The sequence below is a fragment of the Oryctolagus cuniculus genome, chromosome 4 (genome assembly GCF_964237555.1).
Source record: "Oryctolagus cuniculus chromosome 4, mOryCun1.1, whole genome shotgun sequence".
Lineage (NCBI taxonomy): Eukaryota > Metazoa > Chordata > Mammalia > Lagomorpha > Leporidae > Oryctolagus > Oryctolagus cuniculus.
Genome location: NC_091435.1, coordinates 98,668,203 through 98,693,854, shown reverse-complemented (window position 1 = coordinate 98,693,854; position 25,652 = coordinate 98,668,203). Strand labels below are relative to the sequence as shown.

The 25,652-nt window shown below is 37.5% G+C and overlaps 2 protein-coding genes across 17 annotated transcripts in view; one reads left to right on the top strand and one right to left on the bottom strand.

The window, feature by feature from the left end:
• FXR1 (FMR1 autosomal homolog 1) overlaps window positions 1-6,637 on the top strand; it is a 66,386-nt gene extending 59,749 nt beyond the window's left edge. For 3 of the 11 annotated variants that reach the window (XM_008266554.4, XM_008266552.4, XM_070072465.1), the window contains 4 exons: window positions 1,097-1,297; window positions 1,961-2,041; window positions 5,422-5,513; window positions 6,211-6,637. In XM_008266554.4, coding sequence (XP_008264776.2) covers window positions 1,097-1,297; window positions 1,961-2,041; window positions 5,422-5,513; window positions 6,211-6,381 — 545 coding nt within the window. In that variant the 3' untranslated portion in view covers window positions 6,382-6,637. Of the gene's footprint in view, window positions 1-1,096; window positions 1,298-1,960; window positions 2,042-2,317; window positions 5,514-6,210 lie in introns of those variants that run through there. The other 8 variants (XR_011388040.1, XR_011388039.1, XM_002716446.5 and 5 more) reach the window with 4 other exon arrangements.
• DNAJC19 (DnaJ heat shock protein family (Hsp40) member C19) lies at window positions 961-21,780 on the bottom strand. Of its 6 annotated transcripts, XR_007924613.2 has the most exons (8): window positions 18,391-21,780; window positions 17,462-17,513; window positions 17,308-17,381; window positions 16,374-16,453; window positions 15,561-15,631; window positions 14,741-14,812; window positions 14,082-14,194; window positions 13,408-13,636 (listed from the first exon to the last, which is right to left on the bottom strand). XR_007924613.2 is itself a non-coding variant. In XM_008266549.4 (7 exons), exons 1-6 carry the CDS (start codon window positions 18,391-18,393, stop codon window positions 14,742-14,744), a joined length of 351 nt encoding a protein of 116 aa, XP_008264771.1. In that variant the 5' UTR covers window positions 18,394-21,780; the 3' UTR covers window positions 961-2,056; window position 14,741. The 6 variants fall into 6 exon arrangements, 4 of the variants coding, with proteins under 4 accessions (XP_008264771.1, XP_069928567.1, XP_008264770.1 ...); XM_008266549.4 differs by lacking the exons at window positions 13,408-13,636; window positions 14,082-14,194 and adding an exon at window positions 961-2,056; XR_011388041.1 differs by lacking the exon at window positions 17,462-17,513 and having other exon boundaries at window positions 18,391-18,562.
• Window positions 21,781-25,652: the final 3,872 nt, after the last annotated feature.

Sequence of the window (25,652 nt, the reverse complement as noted above, 5' to 3'; positions counted from 1 at the left end):
CTTGCTAGCTGTACCAAAGGAAACTTAGGAAAAATATCGTGATTTAGGTGAATTTCTTCTATAATTTGATTGTTGGAAGCAATAAATGCACATAGGTAAGATGGGTCTTTTTCTTACAAATTGTGTCTTAAACTTTTCCATGTTCACCCCATCCTGCCCCACCTTCATGCTTTGTGTCCTGAGATGGAATACTAGTCAGCATTTCATTTTGACATTTTCCTTTTCATAACCAGTTAGAATTTCAAACTTATTTAAGTTTGCTGCTTTGTGTGGACTTATTTTGATATGGTTACAGATTTGTGTTACGTCATAGAGTGCAGGTGTTGAGTATTTGGAAGTGGTTAACATCAGCACAAAGAAGCAGTAGTCACCTGGGACTCAGGAAAGGGACAAAAGTTTGTTAGAATTAATTCACATTAGCTGAATATTTCTCTTTTATTTTCTAGCCTCTGGACAGGATTGCCTAGAAACATGACTGTCAAAATAATAGTATTTCATATACCGTTGTCCATCAGGATCTGTAGGGGATTGGTTTCAGGGCTCCGCTGTCCACATAGCTGTTAAGAGATTCTGGGTATGATTAATCCATTTATATAAAATGGAATATTATTTGCACAATTGGCCTACACACATCTCCAGATGACTTGACAATACCCATAAAAATAAATACTACATAAATTGTTACATTGTATGTGTAAGGCAAAAGGATCTGTACATGTTCAGTGTACAAGCAATATTTAAGAAAGCTTTTAATCTCCAGTTGGTTGAATCTTGATACAGAACCTACAGATACAGAGGTACAACTGTATATGTCTTAAAAACACACCAAAGGAGATATTTTGTTAGGAAATGTAGATGTCTGTCCACTTGCTGCTTTATAATTTTTCATCACCATTTAAAGTTTTCCATATTTAATCATGTTTGCTATTTCCTAGGAAAAAATAGTGATAAAGAAAAACATTTTATTTGAAGACAGTATATTTTTATTGTGGGAAATTGAAGTTTATTTGCCATTAATTGATAGAGTTCATTTATAATCAAAGCATTAACTGCAGCCCTCTTAAACAAATATTTCTTGCCTCTGACATGAATATAGTGCTCAAAGATCCAGACAGCAATCCATACAGCTTACTTGATAATACAGAATCAGATCAGACTGCAGACACTGATGCCAGCGAATCTCATCACAGTACTAACCGTCGTAGGCGGTCTCGTAGACGAAGGACTGATGAAGATGCTGTTCTGATGGATGGAATGACTGAATCTGATACAGCTTCAGTTAATGAAAATGGGCTAGGTATGTAAGCACTTAGGGGAAAGATACATAATTATATAATATTAATGTATCAAGCATTTTCCTAAAAACATATGTAATTCATAAATTGAATTTTTTTAGGGTTTAAACAAAATAAACTTGATAGCTTTTTGTCAGTCTTAAATGTCTACTTCTCAGATTTGTCAGATTGTTTGAGGCTGTTTATTATTTGAAGTGTTTATTAAAGTGCCCTTTGATACCATTAACTAAATACAAATTCAAACTGCACCATACTTACGGTCCTCAAACCAAAATTTGGGCTTTCAGTTTGCCTCTTGAAAATTACTCTAAATGACATTATTGAAAGTATGTATTATCAGGAGTGGGCATTAATTTCCAAATTTTATTGTTTGGTAAAAACCATTCTGTATTGGAGAGTTAAGCTTTATTCTTGAAGGATGATTTAAATTGCCTGAGAGTTCAGTTTATTTTGAGGTAAAACTCTTAATTTCCAAAGGGTAATTTCAGTTTTATTCTATTACAAATGCTTAAAGTTACAAATGTGTATTTCTTATTAGCAATGTGTTGTGTTTCATTTGATATTTAATTAAAAGTTTCTTTGTCCCCTGAAACCCTTGAAGGGAAGAAGTTTTGTTTCTGCTTTTATTTTGTCAGAATAGTTCATGGTAAACTTTGCAATTGCAGATGATAGTGAAAAAAAACCCCAGCGACGCAATCGTAGCCGCAGGCGTCGTTTCAGGGGTCAGGCAGAAGATAGACAGCCAGGTAACTTGAGTGGACCTGTTGATGACATCAGGTCACAGCATGAAAAAAAATGTCATGTGTCTGCATTCTAAATCTATTATACTTACATGTACACGTGTGCATATACATTCAAAATTTGCATTGCATAAATTGTTCAACTAATAAGACTACTACTCCTAGTGCATTCTTCCTTTATACTGTAAATGTTTAGTAACCTGTCTGATTGAACTAATGTTGTGTCTAAAATTTTTACATGGAAATACTGTTGAGAAGATCATTATTTTGTTCACTTGGCAGATTCTTCACACTTGAGATGAGTGAGGCCTGCCATCCCAGGGACTATGTTGTAAATTGTGATTGAGGTTGATTGGCAAAACTGGGCAGCTTTTGCATGGTGTCTGCGTACTATATCTGGATTCAGCACCTCATTTTTGTGGGAATTGTAATACCCACTGTTAAACAAACAAAAACTATAAAAGAAATATATTTTTTTTTCTTAAGAGGAATGCATGTTATGGTTTTGTTTCATTGTAGTGTGATGATTTTTTTCCTTACACCTACTAACTATTCAAATTAATAGTATTTAGTTTTAGAATGTTAACTTATTTTAAGTAGTTATACTTTATAGTAACTTCAACAAAATTTGTTGTGTCAATTATTTTGAACATAATTTCATTTCCTGTGTATAGAGTATCACATGTATATTCACAATGAAGAAATGTGTGTGCACCAGAAATAAACCCCTTTCAAACTAATCAGTTTTTGCATTCTTTCCAAACCAAATTCTTTCATGTGTTTTTCCCAAATAAAAGATATAAATTCTAGCATTTTTAGCATTTTAAGTTTAGTGGTTGTAGAGATATTTGGGAAAGCTGGTTTAAGGGTATTAGGTCCAGTTCTTGTAAAAATAGTTGGGCATTTTAAAAGGCATTAAACACTGTCAAAAAGTAGAAAGTGTTCAGAAAATGTTTATCCTTTTCTTTCTGCTAGTCCTTTAGTACATTTTAGATGAAGAAAATCTTTTACATTTTTTTGACAATAGCACAGTAGTTAGATTTTGTGGCCCTACTTTAAATAGGAAATTTCAGGCTATCAGCCTGGACTTAACATAGAATTAATCACAGTATAACTTGTTAACCCATTAAGTCTCAAGTTTTCTATTCTTGGACGATTTCAGTGACACAATAGAATTATCGTAAGTGATATATTACTTGCTAAGTTTAAATCTTTGTAAGTGTCCTAAATATAAGACAATGGGATATAATGGGTTAACATGGTGAATGGTGTTATTACTAAGTTCACAGACCTAAAAGGATTAATAAAGTAATGGGGTTTGTTGCAGAAGAGGCAGAGATTTCTATATATATTAATTGAAACAAGTAATGTAGTTTTGAATAATTTGTGTTCTGTACTGCCTCTGTTTCTTTTATGCTCTTGTTTTCTGCACTTTCTCTTTGACCTAGCATTTGCTAGCTTCCCCTTCTTCAACAGGTAGGTAGATAGAGTGGGTGAAATGAGCAAAAAAGCTTCCTTTTTACTCCTGGCAGCTGTTTGAGAGGCAATCTTCATCTAAAGTTTTATAGCATTCTTTAAAATCCATCATTTATCATTTAAAATTTCTTATTCTTGCAGTAAATTAAGCATTGAGTATTCTTTACACTTACAGTGTAACAGTGCATTCACATGTGCAGCTGATTGACTCAGCCCTCTTATAAGAAATTCTAGAGTGCAAATTGTAGATTTAGGTTGGCTGAAGTTTTCAACATAAATATTTCTTAGTCTGCAGTGAACATTTAAGAAGGAAGCTTTTAGAAGGACTGGCTATAGACATTTTTTCTTTGAATTAACTGAGGTTTCTTTTGGTTCCCTTTTATTTGGAGAGAGGACGTTCCAGCCAAGTGCCTTTTAATGATATCAGTATCAAAATATATTATCATATATCTGTGTACATAGCAAAGGATTCTATTGAGAATTATTTCGCTGTATATTTAAATTTAGCAAGTCTGTATAAACAACAGGGCTTCTAAGTAGATTAGTTTTTCCAGGCATTAGTGAGGCTTCAACTGTGAAAACAGAATGTATTTACTAAGCTAGTCTCCAAAGGATGGCTAGATTCATTCTCAGGGATAGTCTCACTACCATGATGCAGAAGTAGTAATGTGGTGGATTATTATATCCCCCTTCCCAATACTGTAAACTGTTATCTCCAGCAGTGAATTTAAACAAGTTAAAATGCTTCAGAATGAATATACTGAGTCTCCTACAGAAGAAAAAAGGCAGTCTTAGATTAAAAAGTGACCTTACAGTTTTTTTTTTTAATAAAAATGATGAAAGTTCTAAAGTGATTTTCACATGATTTTAAAAGATTCATTCAAGTAATAATTCTAAAAGACTTTTGGATATTAAAGTACTAGCATGTTAAGAAAAGTTATATATACTATCTAGCTTTCTTTTAGTAATATCAAAATGACTTATTTTGACATAATTTGAACCTTATGGATCAATTCTCCCTGTGGTTTCAAGCAAATTACTTAAAATTTGAATTCTCACATAATTAATTTTCACCCAGAATTTAAAATACATACTGTATTTTCATGTATCAGGGCTCTCACCCAGTTTGTGATAGAAAATAATTACTTGAAAGGATTGAGATATAAAGTGAGGCCAGTATATAATACCCGTAGAGTAGAGGTGATTTGTTGTACTAGGATTGGCAGTAGTATATAACTGAGTTCACCTTTTTGCTAACTTACCATTACTTTACATAGACATATTCTGGATAGTCCATAGCAAGATTAGCAGTGAGGGAGGGGCAGGGGTGGTCACAGAATGCATTCTGATTCTTTATTCAACTTTTTAGAATAGGTAGTGGTTTGCCATCCTTATTTGACTTATAGGTTCTTACTTTAATATCAGATTCTAGTGAGAAATGTTAAAGAAAGTGTCATGTTGTATTTTAATTGTTTTTTTTTCTTTTAAAAATAATATTTGAGCACATTTTTAATGACATTTTCAAATTTAAATTTACCCACCCCAACATAGCAAGCACTGTCTTGGGCCTAGAACACTGCACCCACATTCCCTATTATTGGTTGTAGCTTTCTACCTCGAATTTGTCCCTCAGCTTTAGTTTCAACCAGGTGGAAATAGCTGGATTTTTGGGAACGAGGATTTTAATTTAGACTTCCTCAATCTCCAGCTTGAAACTTCAGTTGACAGCGCTAAAGTCATAGGTAGATTATTCAAGCTTTGTTTTTGGTTTGAGGTGGTGCCCAGCTTAAGAAAATACTGAAATTGGGTGGCCCACCAGTACTTTATATTAACAGTGAAATTACTCTTTATCCATAAATAAACTTTAGAAAATTTTTCAACACCTGTAATTTTTTTCTCATCTTTAACAGTCACAGTTGCAGATTATATTTCTAGAGCTGAGTCTCAGAGCAGACAAAGAAACCTCCCAAGGGAAACTTTGGCTAAAAACAAGAAAGAAATGGTAAGGAGAATTTAACCTGTAGGGTTTCTTTTTTATTTTGGTTATTGTTTAGCTTTATTTTTTTCACTTCTTACTGTATGATCATTTGTTTCCCTAAGTAGACAAGTAATTAAAGACAACTCGATTTTGTTCTTGGCCCCAGGTAACTGAAAGTATGCATGCTTGAGCCTGAAATACTTTTCAGTTAAAACTTTAAATAGCATTTGTAAAATTCAGTCTGCCCAAAGATGTTGGGCATAGAGACTGTTGACTTCTGGGAAGCAATAGGCTGTACACTCTTTGCAGTAATGGAGATGGACCTTTAAAGATTTGATTCTTTGAAATAATTTAAGGTATTTGATATAATAAGTTTCATAAAAAAAGGTGAGTACAGTAGTGATTGCTTTACTTAGGCATTAACTTATATTGTTCATGGTGAGCTTTCCAGTGGTTGGTATCCAAAAAATTTCCTTAAACAGTACAGATGCTTTCTGTGGTTTGGACACTGCTAAGTTACTAGAGATAATGGAGTTGAAGGGCACAGAGCGGAGTACCTTGGTATTTTGAATTTTATAAACATTTTAATTCTTGGATTCATTGTGACATATAAAACTGGAATTTTTTAATTAGCTAAATATTAATGTTTATGTAGCTGTTTTCCTCCTCAGCTATAGATTTCATTTATAAAGAAGTTGAAAAAGTTGTCTCCCTTTGGCAGGCAAAAGATGTGATTGAAGAACATGGTCCTTCAGAAAAGGCAATAAATGGCCCAACTAGTGCTTCTGGCGATGAAATTCCTAAGCTACAGCGTACTCCAGGAGAAGAAAAGATTAATACCTTAAAAGAAGAAAACACTCAAGAAGCAGCAGTCCTGAATGGTGTTTCATAAACTGAAGAAGTTCCTAGTTTACAGTTCTTTTACATTACATTTACAATAGTGCTTGTACAAGCTTGCCAAAGATAGAATATGGATCGCCAGTCTTTACATCGCACTTTCAGTTCCTCCATTTGGAATTCAGAAAGGGGAGGGATCCTGAAGAAATCATATGTTAAACATACTTTGACACCTACTGTGTTATAAAATATATCATCAGATGTGCCTTGAGAATAGTATATGTAACATTAAAAAAAAAAGTTGCTGGCTATAGGAAATGTTATTTTGTTTTCAAAATATGGCAGAGATTGGGGGAGGTGGGTGGGGTGGGATCCCTAACGTAATATTCTTTATGAAAGCATTAGCTGCTTTTGTTACATTTTTAATATGCAACCACTTCTTCACCTGAGGAAAACTAGAATGAAATGCAGTCTAAAATATTTTGCACTGAATTGTAATTTCTTCATTAGTTTAGTCTGGAAACTGGTCTGTTTTAATGTATTTTTTAAATGCTGTATGTAGATGAAAATCTGCAGACCACTGGAATACATTTGTTAAACTCATCTGCAGGGACACTGGGTGATATTGGCAGTGACTGTTCTACATTGAGGCTTTGTTTGGTTTATTTATTAAAGTGTACAGTATTTAAAAATCAAACATAGCTTTAGTTAAAAAACACTAAGCTGAATTAGTCATGTCCATTCAGACATAACCTGAACTACTGAAAAGATCAATTTCCAGAAGGTTTATTCTGTATAAACTACATGTTAGTCTTCAGTAGAGTATCTCCCCCCCCACCCCACTTTTTTTTTTTTTTTTTTTTTGATTTTGGTTGTTTGATGTGCAATATGTTTTTGTATGCAGGTAGTAAATAAACTTTGATCTTCCATTTGCTGATTTTTAACTTTACTTTATACACCAACTGTTGCAAAGTAGTTATAACTACTTACAGGCCTAGAATAGTATCTTTAACAGCTTTTTAAAAAGCATCTAGATTTGCTCATGGATACAATTCAAAGTGTCAGTTGACCATTTAGCTATTTTTTAGTGAATGCAGTTAAAACACCTGAAATTTAGCCTTCAGGGCTGGCACTGTGGCGTAGTAGGCTAAGCCTCTGTCTGTGGCGCCGGCATCCCATGTGGGCGCTGGTTCATGTTCTAGCTGCTGTTCTTCTGATCCAGCTCTCTGCTTATGGCCTGAGAAAGCAGAAGATGGACCAAGTGCTTGGGCTTCCGCACCCACACGGGTGACTGGGAAGAAGCTCCTGACATCGGATTGGGAGCTGGGCCATTGCAGTCACTTGGGGATTGAAACCAGTGGATGGAATACCTTTCTGTCTGTAACTCTGCCTCTTAAATAATTAAAAAAAAAAAAAACTTCAAAAAATAGGTGGTTTAGAGAATTGATAGTACATTTAATGTTAGGATAAAAGTCATGGTAACAAAACTAAAAGGCAACGTTTGGAAGACACTGGAGGATAGAAATCAGCATTTTACTTTCCCCTTTATCAAATATTTTTAAATGAACAGTTTTAAATAAGGGATAGGCTAGGAATTTGCTTTTTGATTCTCACTAATTTCAAAGGTTCTTAATAACTGAAAGCAAACATTTTCTTTGTATATTATAAAGAATTTTATAAAGATAAAATTATTTTGAGTAAAATGATAATGATAAATGGCCAAATAAAATAATTGTGAACTCATGGGGGAAGAATTTTATTTCACAATATTATATGGCCCACTGAGTGAGATATCCTGTTCCTGAAGGTTTTTTTTTTTTTTTTAAAGTTTTATTTTGGAAGAATTAAAAGGGAGAGGGGACCTTCAGTGCACTGATTCACAAATGGCTAGAGTGAAGCTAGGAGCCTACATCTGTGTGTGTCACATGGGTGGCAGGACCCTGAACACTTAGGCTACATTCTGCTTTTGCCAGGGCACTAGCAGGGAGCTGGATTTGAAGTGCCAGCATTGCAGGAGGTGTTCTACCTGCTACGTAAAAATGCTGGCCCCTTAAGAAGTGTTGTGCATAATTTATGTTAATTTGCTATGTACACAAAATAGCGCATTTTAATTCCTAGGAATTGAAGGATAATTCTGGGTACAGTAGAATTTGCCATATCTGTTTATGTAACTGTCTCATGCTAATTGAAAAGTTAAAATACACTGGTACTTAAATGCTTCTTGCATTCTTCTCCGATAGCTAAGGATTTTAAAGATAGTGTGAATAGTGGAATTGCTGCTCTTTAAAGATATCACGTAATTTTATATACCAGTTTAAAAAATACCCTCAAATGTTTTCAGAACTAGAAACAAGTTAAATTGTTGGCCATTTTATCAGCTATTAGAAGAAACTTTAATCCCTAAATTGCAAATGTGTCATAAGAGAAAATTATTTTTCTTATATATGTGGATAGATTCACTAAAACCAATCTCCAAGAAAGTTAACTTCAGTTCAGAAAAAAATAAAATGGTCTTAGAAAGTAAGGATAGCTGAAATACTTGGGAATATCAGTAATTAATGAACATACACTAAGAAGTAGCTGCTAAGATGTCATTTTACAAAGGACTATACTCAGAGTCCTTTAAATACTGAAAAATGGGATTGTGCAGCCCAAGTTTCTTTTTTTTAAAATAGTACATATTTCAGATTCTGAAGTATGAGGTACTTCAAAGGCTCATGGGAAATGCAGTTTGTTTTGGCATAAAACAATATGTGTCTTCCATGAACTTTTTAAAGACTCCTACATGTGAGTGAAAAGCCTGCTTTCCAAAGATAACTGTTAATCTCTGGTGCTTTCCAAACTTGAGAGGGGTCCATATTTCTGCCTGCTACCCTAATGAGATGAAATGTCATTATGGAAGAACTTGTTAGTATATGCAAAGCAGACTTAAATGTATTCTCAAGGATGATGTGGTTTGCAAATTCTATGCACAATGTGTATGTACAGAATCACAGGGAACTTGAACTGAACATGAAATAGGTGAAATTAGATGGGGACAAAGTTTTTAAAAATTATTTTTAAAAAAGATTATTTGAAAGAGTTAGATGTAGACTGAGCTTCCATCTGCTGGTTCACTCCCCAAAGCGCTGCAATAGCTAGAGCTGGGCCAATCCGAAGCTAGGGTCCAGGAGTTTCCTCCACCCTTGTCTCACACGTGATCAGAAGTGCAGTAGCTGGGACTTGAACTGGTAACCATATGCGGGCCACAGGCAGCTGCCCCGAAAGTGATCTTTTCCTGAAACCTTGTTCTTGGTTTAAGCATCTCCTTTTTAAAGCCTTTACAGGGCCTAAAATTGTTCTTTCTGCACAGTGTTCTCTCTGGTAACATCACTGGCACAAATATACCAGGGATACAGGGAAAGAGTTACCAACATTAAATATAGATAGGAAAAAGGACTGAAAAATAGGGAAATACTCAGCTGTGATCAGGGAGTCAAAAGCAGCTGGTGTTTTGTATTCTGGATCCCATTTGTGGCAGCCATTTTTTGGTGGCCGGGTTCCATTATCTTTGTGCTAAAGCTGATCAATTCTGTACCTGTTTGCTGTTCTGGTGCTTTGTAACCTGAGGTTCTCTGTAAAGTTAACTGTTGGGATTAACTGTGTCTTGTGCAAACAGATTTACAATTTGAGGTCCAAACCAAGCAGTTAGTATTCCTAGACTGTCTATAATAAGCTTACAGCTAAGGACAGATAAATGGAAAACTGGTCCTTTGTCAGATAGTGGATAGTTTATTGGGAATGACAGTTCAGGAAGATTTCTCTTAAGGTTTACTAGGTTTCAAGGAACTTGGATTTATAGCTAAATCTGGGTTTGGCAAAATTCAGAAACAAGTTGGATGTTGTAAAGTCTCAACATTATTTTTGCTATTATGGTTTGGATCCTTTATACCTTTTTATAAGGGATCTAGTATAGTGAAATTTGCTGACCCTTTATTTAGAAATTTTAGTTCTTTATTAGGATGTGTGCTTAAATGAATACCAGCTCAGAACCTATGACAGTATTTGAAAGCTCCTAATTACAATCTGCTACAGTCTCAGATTTTAAATTGTACTCTCTTGCTGGTTGAAATAAGACCATCACAGGGCTGCCATTGTGGTGCAGGAGGTTAAGCTGCTGCCTGCTATGCTGGCATCCCATATAGGTGCCAGTTTGAGACCTGTCTGCTCCACTTCCAGTACAACTCTCTGATAATGTGCCTGGGAAAGGACTGGAAGATTGCCCAAGTGTCTGGGCCCCTGGACCCACATGGGAGATCTGGAAGACTCAGCTCCTGGCTTAGGCCTGGCAGAGTTCTAGCTATTGCAGCCATTTGGGTAGTGAACCAGGGGATGGAAGACTTTTGTCTCTGTAACTCTGCCTTTCATATTTTTAAATGAGTATTATGCTGAACAATAGAAAATTCCCATGTTTGTGGGTCAAAAATGTTCAACTGTTGGTTATTTGCTGTGGTTCAACCTAATTACATATTTTAAAACAATTATTTAGAAATTCAAGAAAGAGATCAAACATCCAGAAAAATCCTAATTACTAAAGAATAGAAGCACATATAATCTATAAGAAAATACTTCTTGTTTTTAAAGGGATTTATCATATTACCTTAGATTCTGGTTCATCTGTATGTACTTCAAGTAATGAAGTGAAATGTTTAAATATCTGCCTGGGAAAACTATAGTACAACTTTTAAAGTTTTTCCATAGTCCTCTTGTTTGTTTCTTCCTTTGATAACTTGAAACGATGTTATTGCTAAAAGTGCAGAAATGGGAGCCAGTATTGTAGTTCTGCTAACTTTTTCAATTTCATCTAACTGGAAAGGGCCAGGCGAGTTTGATATTTTGAAAGCCCTTACTGTTTTAACATAACTTGAATCTAGTCACTTGTCAGATCCTGGGTAATCACCCAATGGCCAAATGTTCTCATAAGGTGAATGCTGAATTAAAATGTTATGTATATACATATCTATCTCAGCCATTTCCAGCTATGCTACATGCAATCTAAATATAGCCCAAACAGAGCCAAGATAATTTTTTTTTTACTTCCTCAGGAAATAGACTCACAAATATACAATTAATAACTTCTTGAATTTGTCAGTGATTGGTATGCTCCTCCTTTTGGTGAAGTATTTTCTGCATGCATGTACCTTTTTCTTCTTTTTTTTTTTAACTTACTGGATAAATTGTAAAAGTTTTCCAGCTTAGAGACCATATTTCATTAAAAGCATTTTTCAATAGTTGTTCTAGGTAAACTGCTTTATACTTAAGTTTTGCCTGGAGCTTATACTTCAGCTTTTTGAGCTTCATCTTTCAAACTACCTTGCTGTTTTCAGGTTGTTAAAAAAAAATTTACAGTAATTCAGACATTTAAGGTGGCAGTAAAATGTTAACATGTTCCTGATTATACCCTAACACTGGACATTTTACATCGGATCAGGAATAACAGGTGACAGGATAGAAGTTCTTTCTGTATCCTGTTGGCTAGGGCAACAGTTGGCTTCAAGAATACACATTGTACTCTGCACAAAAGTGCAAGAATAAAAAGCCCAAGTTTCTGGTATGAATGGTTACTCTTGGCTCAGGATTCTTCATAAAACCAAATGCCCACTGGAACATTTTAAAAATTTTAAAGAAAAGTCCATTATCTCTAATTTTATATTCTTGGAAGTTTATGAGCTAATGTATTTTCATCAGAATTAACCTTTGTGGAATCATTTACACTCCAAATGTGTCCCTACTACAGACTTCTGAACTGCAAAACAACTTAATGGATCACCGTCCAACTGGGTTATAAATCCTATTTAAACAATTTTCTAATCCTAAAGCTATAAAATCCTTGAAGCATTCTCCTGACCGGGATTTTAAATGTTTCTGGTCTAAGAATTTTTTTATGGCAGTCATACATTTTCAGTATATGAATATATGTTTTCAGTGTGGCATAGGGGGTTTATCTTGTATAAGGAAGTTAGTTACCCAATGAGTTACTTCTCAGTGGTTTTGTTTCTAGCTGAGTTCTATTTGCTTCTGTTTCTTGTAATTTACAGGTTAGGATGACAGAGAAAACCAGATAACTCAAACTGTCAATATGTATGTACTGGTTTACCTGCCACCTGTTTTCACACAAAGCTTTACATACTCCTTGAATGGTTTAAGTTTTTAATACTGATCTGACAAGACTATTTCTATTTAAATGCTACACTTAAATACTCCCATTATTTGGAAAATACTTCAGAGGATTTGCTTAAAACTAAAAGTGAAAAAAGATCATTTCCAGCATGACATCATAGCCCACTAATACCAACAAAGGTTTTATATAGTAGTTTAGTGTTCATTTCCTAATAACAGCCCAGAGGCCAGGAAAAGCAAAAGGGAAGGGATTGAAGGACACTTACTTTGCTGTTCAGCCATGCCTTCCCCTCCTTTTCCAAAGTCTATCCAAATTAGATGTCTAACTAGATTCACACCTGAGCACCACCAAAGCATCATACTTGGGATTATCAAAATTGTAAGATACCACATTACAGAGGGTCAAGATGGAACTCGAGATCTGAGAAAGAACAGCCTTTTTCATTCAGCATGTCACTTTGAGCAAGTTACTTGATCTTACTAAACTTGTTTCTTCGTATGTATAATGTAATAGTCTATTTGAGGTGCGGGGAGAATGCTTAGCACAAGTGCTAATACCTTTAAGTACTCAGTAAATATCACATTACAGATGAAGTATTTTTAAGAAAATACAACTCAAGGATAAAGGCTCTTTTATAGCTCATACATGTACCAATTACTGTCATCAAGAGACCTCTCATAGATGACATATTGATGTGCCTAAGAGCCTTCAAGGAGATGCTGATTCTTGATAAAGGTAAGCCTAGTGGGCTAAAATGATCACTGTACAAGGAAAACATCCCCTGTTGTGCTCTTTAGATGGTAGGTGGTATATCTAAGCTATACATAGTAAGTGCTCCTACTGGGGATCAGATACTTAACTGCATATATGTTTTACAGGTCCTCTGGTTAAGATCTATATATTTTGTTAGACCAGTAATCATTTGTCTTCAGATCTCACATTTATTGGTATATCAATTTTTTTAATGGGTGACTCATTGTATTTGAGACAGATTGCATCTGGTGGTTCATTCCCAGAATGTCTGCAGTAGTCAGGGCTGGTCCAGGCTGAAGCTGGGAGGCTGGAATTCAATCTGGATCTCCCATGTCAGGGGTAGGGACCTAAGCACTTCAGCCTTCATCTGCCTCCCAGGGTGTGCATCACTAGGAAGCTGAATCAGAAGCAGAGTTAAAACACAAACCTAGGGACTACAATATGGAATCAATGAGCATCACAAGCAGAATCTTAACCATTGTGTTAAATGCCATCTCTCAGTTTTTAGTTTTGTTAATAGTGTTTAATTTTGGTTGTAACAAGACTTTGACTATATCCAAAAAAACATCAAAGGAATGATTCATAAAATGTTCGTATGTTTAAGGGGGTAGCTGAATACAATGAATACTTATTAAAAACCAGGACCTGGGCCCGTGCCGCGGCTCACTAGGCTAATCCTCCGCCTTGCGGCGCCAGCACACCAGGTTCTAGTCCAGTCGGGGCACTGGATTCTGTCCTGGTTGCCCCTCTTCCAGGCCAGCTCTTTGCTGTGGCCAGGGAGTGCAGTGGAGGGTGGCCCAAGTGCTTGGGCCCTGTACCCCATGGGAGACCAGGAGAAGTACCTGGCTCCTGCCATCGGATCAGCGTGGTGTGCCGGCCCCAGCGCGGCGGCCATTGGAGGGTGAACCAACAGCAAAGGAAGACCTTTGTCTCTGTCTCTCACTGTCCACTCTGCCTGTCAAAAAAAATAAAAAAAAAAATAAAAAAACCAGGACCTGTACTCTTCAAATCTTTATCATACCATCGTAGTTTTTAATGTGTGAAATCCGAATGCTGTCGGTGATAACTAAATGTTATACCTTTGTCAATTTCGTAGGTAAAAGTTATAGTTAAATTCACTTTTACAGTTCTGAGTACCTGGGCCAATTGTAAATCCCTACTTTATTGTGCTATGCTAATTCCGTCATTTCATGTGTAATTATGATTTTATTAACCTTCCATTAGACTGGGAGTCTCTTTGAGAAGGAACTGCCCTTTAGAGTACATAGAGGTACCAGATTATTTGCTAAATGAGTCATGAACAAGATTCCAATTCAGATGATGTGGTTCTGTCTATAATTCCTGGATATTCAGCTAAAGTCTGATTTAAAATTCTTAAAATTATACCAAAGATTCGATTTAGTTCTAGATGTTTTTTAAAAACTGTACCTGAGGTATTTTATTATAAAAAGTTGGTACTCATATACACATGCTAACATGAACTGAAAATTCATATATTTACTTCATTTTTTAGCTTGACCTTCTAGTAAATCTTTAGCTTCATTGATTTTGGCTGCTATATAAGGAGATCCTCCTAGAGGAAGAAAGAAAAAACAAAGTTAAAATATGTATTCTCAGTTTCTGCTTAGTAAAAGCCAATTTTTTAATTTCAAGATTCTAATGTTGATTTTTGAGATGAAATTAGCAGGAAAGATTTTTTTCTAGTAGTTATTACACTACAACTGGATGACCAAATATATGGTAATATAGTTGACCAATGTAAAATCAGGTAATTTAATGAGGGAGATTTCCACAAAAAATGGTACCATTTTGGAAAGATGAATAGAAATTCGATTTTAAAATGCTCTTACTATGTATTTATATGAAATAGTGGAAAGTGATTACAAGTTAACAGAATTTGAGCACTGGAACATGGACTTTGTGGTCTGTGTAGGTATTCAAAGAATCGATCTGCTTTCAGCACAGCTAAGGCTCCTAAGAAGTGTATTAGAAAAGAATCAATATCCCATACATCCCAAAGTATCTAATCAAAACAGAATCTGTGACTGCAGTTGCTGGAACTCACGTTTTATCGCAATTGTAGATCTCAAAATATTGTTACCTACTATTGCTACACTACAGTACTCAGATCTGTTCTTCATCCTGTAAGTAAATGTTTCATTCTGTTTGTTTCAGATGCCAAAAGTATCCAGTGTGGGAAGACACTGCTCACACAGATTTAGGTTTTTCCTTTATAACATCCAAGATTCAGTTACAAGGTTTGCTCATAAATTAAAATTATCACTCCAACAACATGTAAAAAGAGTTTAATGACTACTAACCTTTGTCTGGGTGATTTAAGAGCATAATTCGTCGATGTGCATCTCTTATTTTTCCTTTATTGGCAGTAGGGCTAATTAAAAAAGGAAAAGGTATCACTTCAGGTTACTAATGGATCAATAAAAAAATCATACATAAAGGCCAATTAAAGATTTGAGAATAGCAAGCACAATAGTATGAAAAGTAGTTTAGGAACCTCTTAACACTTAATGGAAAATGCATATTCTGAATCACAAAACTATGTAAGTAAAGGGGTTCTCAAAAATATTGCTTGTAATAGTGTCCTCCTAATGCACACCCTTGAAGATAGTAGGTGATGGCTCAAGGTCTTGGGTCCCTGCAACTCAAATGGGAGATAAGACATTCAGTGGGTTCCTCGCTGTTGTAGGCCTTTGGAGAGTGAACCACCAGAAGGAAGTGCTCTGTCTGATGCATGCTCTCATGGTTTTTCAAATGAAAATTTCAATTTGAAAATATTACACTAGTCCTTTTATTGAAAAAGCATGTTTGAGTATTTGTAAATGAAGGCAGGATTTCACCACAGAAAACATCTTACCCAGTTACAGAGAACACTGAGCACTGATAAATCTGTTGAGAAGTTTCAATGAATAAAAAAGCACTTCTGTACTCTATTATAGAGTTTTAGATCTTGGGAACGTACAGGGGAGGGAGGAGCAGAAAGGCTCCATTAAGTAGAATTGATAACATTAATCTTGGGACAAAATCCCCAAATACCTCCTTCCTCATAAAAGGAAAAGTCTCTTACATTTCCTCATAGCCCTAGAATTATAGAATAATATTAGGAATTATTTTACCTTACGCCTAGTATTAACGCTGCTTCTCGTTTTGTCATTTTGGGTTCAAATCCACCTCTGTAATAACCGCCACTGAAGGCCTGAAAGAGGAAATATTATCTCTAAGGAAAGTATTAGAATAAACAGAGTTGGTACTAAAGAAGTCTAAGTATTGACAGATTCAGATTCACTGGAAAAATTAAAATACCAGCAGAGAAATTTAAGTGCAATTCCCATGGCACTCTTAGCTTTAAAAGCTGCCATAAATACTATTCTAATGATAATTAAACATTTCTTTCCTAGCCATTATAAACTGTCTTGATACAAGATCCTAAAGCTGGTTCTTTCAGGAATGAAGGGAAGCTCATTCCCAGTTAGTCATATCCTAGCTAAAAATATGATCTCATGATAATACTATTCAGAACCAGAGTGCTTCAAGAAGAGGATTTGGAGGAATTTTGAGACAAGCATGTTCAAGGGCACTTGGAAATTCAAGGCGACCACTACAACATGATTTCCTCCCACATCCCCTGATGTGCCTTTCTGTCACATTTAATAAAGATATTCAGGCTGTTACAGCCAAATTCATTCTTTGACCGCACAAGTATGATCACCTCTAGTTATCCAACAGCCTAACTGCAGCATTACCTTTGACAGGGCCAGGGCTGTGCAGTAAGAACAGATCTTGCATCCCTCCACTTGTGATAACAGCATAAATGTTGAAGTTAGCATGTGAACAGTGAAGTAATTTTCACAATACTAGAATTGTCCCCTGCCACCCCTAACTGCATCACATACAACTTTTTTAGGATAATACCATTACAATGTTCAAAACTTATATACCTTCTGTAGGAAGCGATCACTCAGAACTTTGTAGATATGTGGAAATTTACCCTTAAGTGTGGACTAGATTTCAAACACAGCAAAGCTAGCAAAAATGTTTAGTAAGTCTTACAGATTTTGGTAGACTTTGAAAAACTTGCTTTACTTGAGGCTCCATATGCTTCATGGCTTGCAACACATAACGGCCTAAAACCAAAAGCAATAAAATAAATAAATAAATTCCCAATTTCCCTTATTTCACTTCCATCCCCAAAGCATAAACAAACCTGCAAATCCTGCAGCAGCAATGGTCAATCCAACCGCTACCACTGTACTGGCCTGGTAAAGGGAAAAAGTAAATATTTACTACTAAAATTCCCACCCTTCCTTAGGCTCTTTCTGTAACCCAACTCATTGCACAAGTTTCCTCTCAAAAGGAGAAACAACTTCTAAGGTGCCTAATGATCCTTTGAAGTTACTTCAACTTTTATATGCAGTACCCTGTAAAGGTGTGGAATTTCCACTATGGAAGAAGAGGGCAAGATGATTTGCTTTATTTACTTATACAATGGCTGAAAGGGATGATTCTCTCCCTTTGATAACTGCTTTTTCCCTCCAGCGAAGGAAGTCACATTAACATTCAAGAGCAGTGGAAATAAGGTTTCTGCTAAAGGAACAGACATTTCCTGCAGAATTCTGAGTCGTTTTCAATTCTAACTAGGAAACCAGCTTTACAGAGCACCTTCCTCTCTGTCCTGCCAACTGTCCTGTCGTCTCCTAAGAAAAGGATAAAGGTCAAAATATGTTCAGAAAACAGGGATTTGACATCTGTCTCAGCAAAAGCCAAATGCAAAGAACACAACAAAATTGAGCAAATCCTGTGAGGATGTGCTAGGGGAAGGGCACATACACTCAAATGCATTCCAACTAACGTCGAAGTCAGGGCCAGCCTCCGACCTTGCAAGAATTCAAGGAAAGCAATGCCTTTGTGCCCGGAGCCCGAGGGCAGCGGACAAGGGCTAAAACCCTCTTTGGAAGGATTACAAGAATGCAAAAACCCAAGAGGCGCGAGCCAACAGCTCTGTACCCCGGTGGCTACGATGCCCTGGGGACCTAAACCTCTCGCCCAGAGGCGCACACTCTACTCCTCTGGGGCCGGGTGCTAAGGTTGGGCCGAGGCGGGAGGTCTTCCGGGAGACTAGAAGGTTGCACTCACCATGGCTCGGGCTCAGCTCCCCTTCCTTCACTGGGAGCTCGGTACATCCCAGCCCAGAGGCCGCGGCCACCACCCAGACTCCTTTACCCGAAAGCGAGGAGCCACCAGCTACATGCACAATAAGCCCAAGCACAGACTTCCCGTGGAATACGGCAGCAAGTGGTCGCAAAGTAGGCCGGGAAAATTGTCGTAAAAGACGTAAAAGGACCAGCGGAGATGGAGGTAAGGTCGCTCAAGCAGTGGGCGGGCAAAGACTGCGATTTCGGGTTGGTTGAAGGGTGGGCGGATCGCCTGGTCCTTGAGTGTAGGGGTGGGGCTTCTCTGTGTCTTGCCCTTTGCTCCAGGCTGTGGCTATTTGGAAGTTCTTGCTGGGAAGGACACGGATAGATTCAGTGCAACCTTACTTAAAACGATTTTCTTTTCTTACCTCCTAGCGCCTCGCTTGGCCACTTAAGATTATTTTGCTTGCAAGTGTCAAGGGTAGTGAATATAGTTAAATATACTGTGACAGATTTCCACCATGAAACCGAGCAAGTACTCGTACCATAGCAACTCACTGTAGTAAACCAGAAAACATCGCAGAAAGCCAAACGAACAAACGACACATTTCAGGGGGTGTCGATGACATCCTTTTATTTAAAAGAACTTTATTTAAAGGTGCGACTTGATAGGGCTTTCTGCTAATTACCACTTCATAGTTAATATTCTGTTTAAGGAGTTGTTAAATCCTACAACGGAATATTGGTACTTAAAATTTCTTTCCTTCCCCCTAAAATAGAAAGTAGATGTTTGATTTTTGTTCTTAACAGAGCAACATTTTCAAATAATTTTTATATAAATGCTTGAGAAGAAAAACATAAAGGAGGCAATAATGAAAGTTTGACAGTGCAGTATTTGTATAATTAAAATAAATTTAGAGTTCACAAAGTATCAAAAATCTGTAGTGCAGTTCTGCTTGAATGAATTGGTTGTTTTTTTTTTTTTTGACAAATATAAAAATTTATTGGCTTTCTTTTCTTCATCTATAAAAGCAGTTTATATTTGGACCTTCAAGAGTTCTTCTAACCTTAAGACTTTTGTGATGTTATTTGTTCTCAACACATGATTTAAAGTGATATCCAGCACTAGGACAGTAGCCTTAAATGTATATATCTTTCTCAAATGTTTGGAAATCTATTTAGTTCATGACCCACTAATTGGTGATGACTTGAAGTTTGGAAAGCATTACTGGACAAAAAGCCACACTTGGAAATATGATGCTAGGCAAATAAGCATTCCCTACCACTATCACCACTGAAAGTTATATGCCAGAAATTGTACAAAATGCTTTATGTAGTTTATTTCATTTTACTCCATTACGGTAGTATTTATTTTTGTTTTGCAGATGAAATATTTTGTCAACACATTTTATTTCCCCTCTAAATCCTCTATCTACCTTCTTCTTCCCTGTTATGTGCACCTTAGGGGTACAAGAGGTTAGAAGGCTGACCTTAATGGTCTGCATCAGAGAGCTCTCTTATATTGTGGCTTGTGTTCGGTTAGGTCTATGAGCAATAGATCAGAAGGCAGAAGGAAAGTGGGTTCATAATCTTTATTTCTCCATTTCTCTGACTGATGGTTGCCATAGGATCAATTTGTCCACTGAAGAATACAGCTTCTGCATATGTGTACGTTCTGGGAATTGCTGCCACCTCTTGCTCCTTCAGTCTAACAGTAGTAACGAGTTTATTGAACCCTGCTTGCCTTGCTAGATACAGAGCATTTGACCATTGTTCATCAGTTTCCCTTAATGCTGCCCACACCTTTGTACACAGTCCATTTGTTAAATTTTCTGTTTGGCTGTGATCTGGTTTTGTCCTCCAATCCCCCAAATTGATATATTGAAACCTAATTGCCAATGTGATGGTATTAGAAGATGGTGCCTTGGGTGCAATCATGTTATGAAGGCAGAGCCATTATGAATGTGATTAATACTCTCATAAAATAGGCCCCACTGGCACTGTGGTGTAGCGGGTAAAGCTGCCGCCTGCAGTGTCGGCATCCCCTGTGGGCACCAGTTTGAGCCCTGGCTGCTCCACTTCTGATCCAGCTCTCTATTATGGCCTGGGAAAGCAGTAGAAGATGGCCCAAGTCCTTGGGCCCCTGCACCCGCTTGGGAGACACAGAAGAAACTCCTGGCTCCTGGCTCCTGATCAGCCCAGCTCCAGCTGTTGTAGCCATTTGGGGAATGAACCAGCAGATGGAAGACCTCTCTCTCTTCCTTTGCCTCTCTGTGACTCTGCCTTTCCAATAAATAAATAAATAAATCTTAAAAAAAGAGGCCCCAGAGAAAATCTTTTCTAACACACGAGGACACAATGAGAATGCATTATCCCCGAGTCAGACGTAGAATCTGCCTTGATCCCAGAGTGAGGAAACAAGCCTTTACTAGATACTAAATCTGCCAGCACCTTGATCTTGGAATTTCCCAGCATCCAGAACTATGAAAAATAAATTTCTTCTGTTTATATGTCACCCACTCTATAGAATTTTGTTGTAGCAACCCAAACAGACTAAGGTACTGCACCATCTGTTTCCAATAGGGATGATTATTTTTCTAAGAGGACCCTGCAATAATAAAGTGAGAGATGATGGTACCAGTGGAGATAAAGTAACTGGATTCCTGCATATATTTTGAAGATGTGGCTTATGGAGTTTGCTGATGGGTTTGATCCAGTGGGTGAGAGAAAGAAAGGAGTCAATAGTGATTCCAAAGCTGTAGTCCTGAGCAGGAGAAAGGATGGAGTTGCCACTTAGTAGAACTAGAAAGACTTCCAGAAGAGTAAGCTGAGAACAAATGGTTTTTGTTATAATAAGCTCCCAGCTAGATATCCTAGTGGTGTTGTCAGGTAGACAGTTGAATCTACAAGTCTGATGTCAAGACAGAGATCTTATTCCTTAAACTTATGAGTAAAGACAAGATCTTGGGATCATCAGCCCATGGACAGTCTTCAAGACCATCTAACAAATGAAGTCATCCATTGCATGTGTGGAGTGAAAAAGAAGAGGAATGAAGATCTCTTTTAGGATACTTCTGTGTTTGGAATTTGAGAAGGTAGCGAAAAGCTGGAAAATTAGCCTGAAAATGCATGGACAGAAACCAGATGAATGTGTTGTCCTGGAAGTCAAGTGAAGAAAGTGTTCAGTGGAGGAAGGAGTGATTTAACTGTGTCAATTGCTGCTAATAGTCAAATAAATGAACAACTGCAAATTGACTGCTGGAAATCATTGGTAATATGGATGTGAAAAATTTTTGTGGCATTATAGTATAAAAGTCTGATTAGAATCTGCTCAAGAGAGCACAGGAGGAAAAAGTGGAGATATAGATTGTAAAATATGCCTTTAAAGAAATTGTGAGAGAAGTGGAATTAGAGAAATGGCAGTATGTAGATGAGAAAGCAGTATAAAAAGAGTTTTTTTTAGTTTTTGTAAAAAAGATTTATTTATTTATTTGAAAGCCAGAGTTAAATAGAGGCAGAGGCAGAGAGAGAGGGAAAGAGAGAGAGAGAGAAGAGAGAGAGGTCTTCCATCTACTGGTTCACTCTCTAGACAGCTGCAAGGGCCAGAGCTGCACTGATACAAAGCCAAGAGCCAGGAGTTTCTTTGGGTCTCCCACATGGGTACAGGGACCCAAGGGCTTGGGCCATCTTTTGCTGCTTTCACAGGCCACACCAGAGAGCTCGATCAGAAGTGGAGTAACCAGGACTTGAACCAGACCCATAAGGGATGCTGGCTCTACAGGCAGAGGCTTTACCCACTATGCCACAGCACTGGCCCCTAGTTTGTTTTTTAAATGGAAGAAATAACTTCCTGTTTACATGCTATGGATATGCTTCTATAAAGGGAAAAATTCGACAAAAAGAAAATGAAGACACCAATCTTTCCCTTAGTAGACTTGTTTTAGAAATGATGAAACTAGGGGTGGGCGTTGTGACGCATAGCATACTGGAGTGATGGTTTGAGTCCCAGCCGCTCCACTTCCCATCCGGTTCCCTGCTAATGCTCCTGGGAAGGCAGCAGAAGACGGCCCAAGTACTTGGGCCCCTACCACCCAAGTGGGAGATCCAGATGGAGCTTCCACTTGGTCCTGCCTTTGCCCTCGCCCTCACCCTCACCCTCTCCCAGAAATAAATAATCTTTAAAAAGAAATGAGAAAAATGGGCCTCAGAGTGGTTGACTGAATTTTCTAACGTCCTAATAATCACTTACCTATATTGTTTGTTTTCCAGATATGTATAAGATTGAAATCATAAAATGAGACAGTTTTAGAATTGCCTTTACCTCTGTTTTCTTAACATTGTTTTTTTTTTTTTTTCCACAGGCAGAGTGGACAGTGAGAGAGAGAGACAGAGAGAAAGGTCTTCCTTTGCCGTTGGTTCACCCTCCAATGGCCGCCGCGGCCGGCGCACCGCGCTGATCCGATGGCAGGAGCCAGGAGCCAGGTGCTTTTCCTGGTCTCCCATGGGGTGCAGGGCCCAAGCACCTGGGCCATCCTCCACTGCACTCCCTGGCCACAGCAGAGGGCTGGCTTGGAAGAGGGGCAACCGGGACAGAATCCGTCGCCCCGACCGGGACTAGAACCCGGTGTGCCGGCGCCGCTAGGCGGAGGATTAGCCTAGTGAGCCGCGGCGCCGGCCTCTTAACATTGTTTTTAAAGCTCATTGCAGATCTGGATTTATGAACTCTAACTTCCTAAACTAAAAACCATTAAGCACAGGAACCTTTTTTTTTATTTTAAGATTTGTTAATTTTTTTTTGAAAGAGTGACACAGAGAACTTTACTCTTCCAGTTCATTCACCAAATTCTAACAACAACCAGAGCTAGGCCAAGCTGAAGCAAGGATCCTGGAACTCCATCTGGGTCTCCCACATGGGTGGTAGGGGCCGAAGCACTTGAGCCATTATCTGCTACCTACCAAGTGTATTAGCAGAAAGCTGTATCAAAAGCATGGAAGAGCTAGGACTGGAACCAGCACTCTGATAAGAAATGTGAGAATCTCAAGTTGTGGCTTAACCTGCTGTGCTACAACTCCCACCTCCCAGGGAATTTTTTGTAGGTATCTACTCACATAATGCTATACGTAAAAGCTCTTTACTTAAACATAAATGGCCATTAAGAGGTATATTTCCTTACCTTCTATTTTTATTTGTCCTTTGTCCTTTATTTACACTGGAATATTCTTGGTAAATGAAAGTGATCATACTGAACTATGACTGTATTTAAATAGGGGACAATAGGATGAAATCCTAATAGTAGATTGTCAGGAGATTGGAGGAAAAGAGAAAAAGAAGAGACAAAAGGAGTTACTGAGCTTTGATCAACAGACTCCTCTGTGAAGTGTTTTAAGAGATCTATTTGGTCTTATAACTAATAAAAGATTTTAATTGGGTTACAAAAAGGAGGGAAGAAAGAAGAGATTTAGAGCAAGAGACATTGAGGATGGGCCCAGGTGAAATCATATGAGAACCACTAGGGAAGAGAAGGAGATGATGAGAAGCCAGAAGGGAAGGTCCAGAGTTCAGCTATCTTTTCTCCAGTTATACCTTTCTATACCCAATTCAATTGACCCCACCCTGCCCTGTGTCATTATAAAATAATTCACAATAATTTCTCTTGTGATTTTCTCTACCTTTTATTTAACTTGTTTCATTTTTTTCTCATTGCATCTGTTTTAATTTGACTTTTTACTTTCCTTTCTAAGAACTATTGTTCTTACTAAGTTCAAAGCAAGTGGATGTTGGGTTGGTCAGAGTATGTTTCACCAGAGTGACAGCATCTAGGAATCACATTTTTCTGGCTGTGAGGTACAGAGCCGGAGGCACTGAGGATTTCAGAAGAAGTCTGATAATTGGGATAGCCCAGAATCCTTCTCCCAAATGGAGGTTTCCCAGCTGACTCTCCATTTCATTCCATCTTGGCATATCTTTGCCAATTGTCTTTCTCTGTCCTTTTTGCCCTTCCCTGGCAAGGGTTCCAATTGTATACATTAGCTTTGTGCATTGAAAAAATCTAGCCCTCCCTGCTGAGCTGTCAACAAATGGAACTGACCAATAGAATAATCTGTGTAAGTGCATCTTTTGGCCGGGCCATTCAGACAAGCACAATTATTTGATTGCTGCAGATTGCCACTAACTGCGAGTAAAATAGTGGACCTGAGATGTGTTGGTGAATATTATTAATAATATAGTGTCGTGCATTAATAGCATAATGTCATTGTGAAACAAAGATATACTGGAGGGTCTGTCTGAAGTTCCTTTTTAAATCACATTTTCAGGGAGCTAGACGGTTGGGGCAATGAGCAATGATAAATTGAGATCTCTTTCAACACCAGTTTAGGAGTTTCAGTTTGTCTTAGGCTAAAGGTAGGGGGATGTACATTACTTTTGTAGTTACTTTGTGGCCAGAATAAAGCCATTAGTTACTACAGTGCTCTACTGTGAAAAATCATCTTTACTCTCATTATTGGAATCTTTGAGAAGCCACTGGAAAAGATCCTTGGAATCCTTTCCCTACCACCACAATCAACTCTTCCAGACTTCCCTTCTACTTCTCCCCTTCATAAACCTTGTAGTCTTCCTGTCAAATGGGTTTTGTCATTGCTGTTTTCCCAATGTTCTCTGAAGTCAACTGTCTCTGGGCTTTTTTAGCCAAATCATTTTCCCCTTTCCAAATGTCCTTCCCCCCATTCCATCTCTGTCAGCTAAATGATCTACATCTTTCTTAAAGTCTGCCTCACACAAAATTTGTTGCCAGGCAAAACTCCTATAACGCTCTCAATTCTCTCCAAATGCTGTTTGCTCACCTCTTTTTCTTCTTGCCACCACTCCTCAAGCTATTTCATTCTCTTCTTTCTGTCACATTGCCCATTCACGGTTTCTCCCATTCTTTCATTTTCTCTCCCTTTCTGAAATATCCTTTGTCATAGCCATATCATATGATAGTTCCCAAGATTCTCACCTACTGGTGTACAACTTCTGTATGCTCCCATCACTTTGGGTGTGAGCTGGAACTATGGCGATGATGAGATATTCTTCCTCAATTGGATTATATATTACGGTAAAGGTAATGCAACATTCACTATTGTAGTTATATTATTTTTTGGAATACAACATTGTAACAGACTAAAGTAAGATTCTACTGCTTGCTTTGAGGATGTAAGCTGTCATGTTGTGAGAGTGTGCCTTATGGCTAACACTTGATGTCAGACCTCAACGAGCTGACA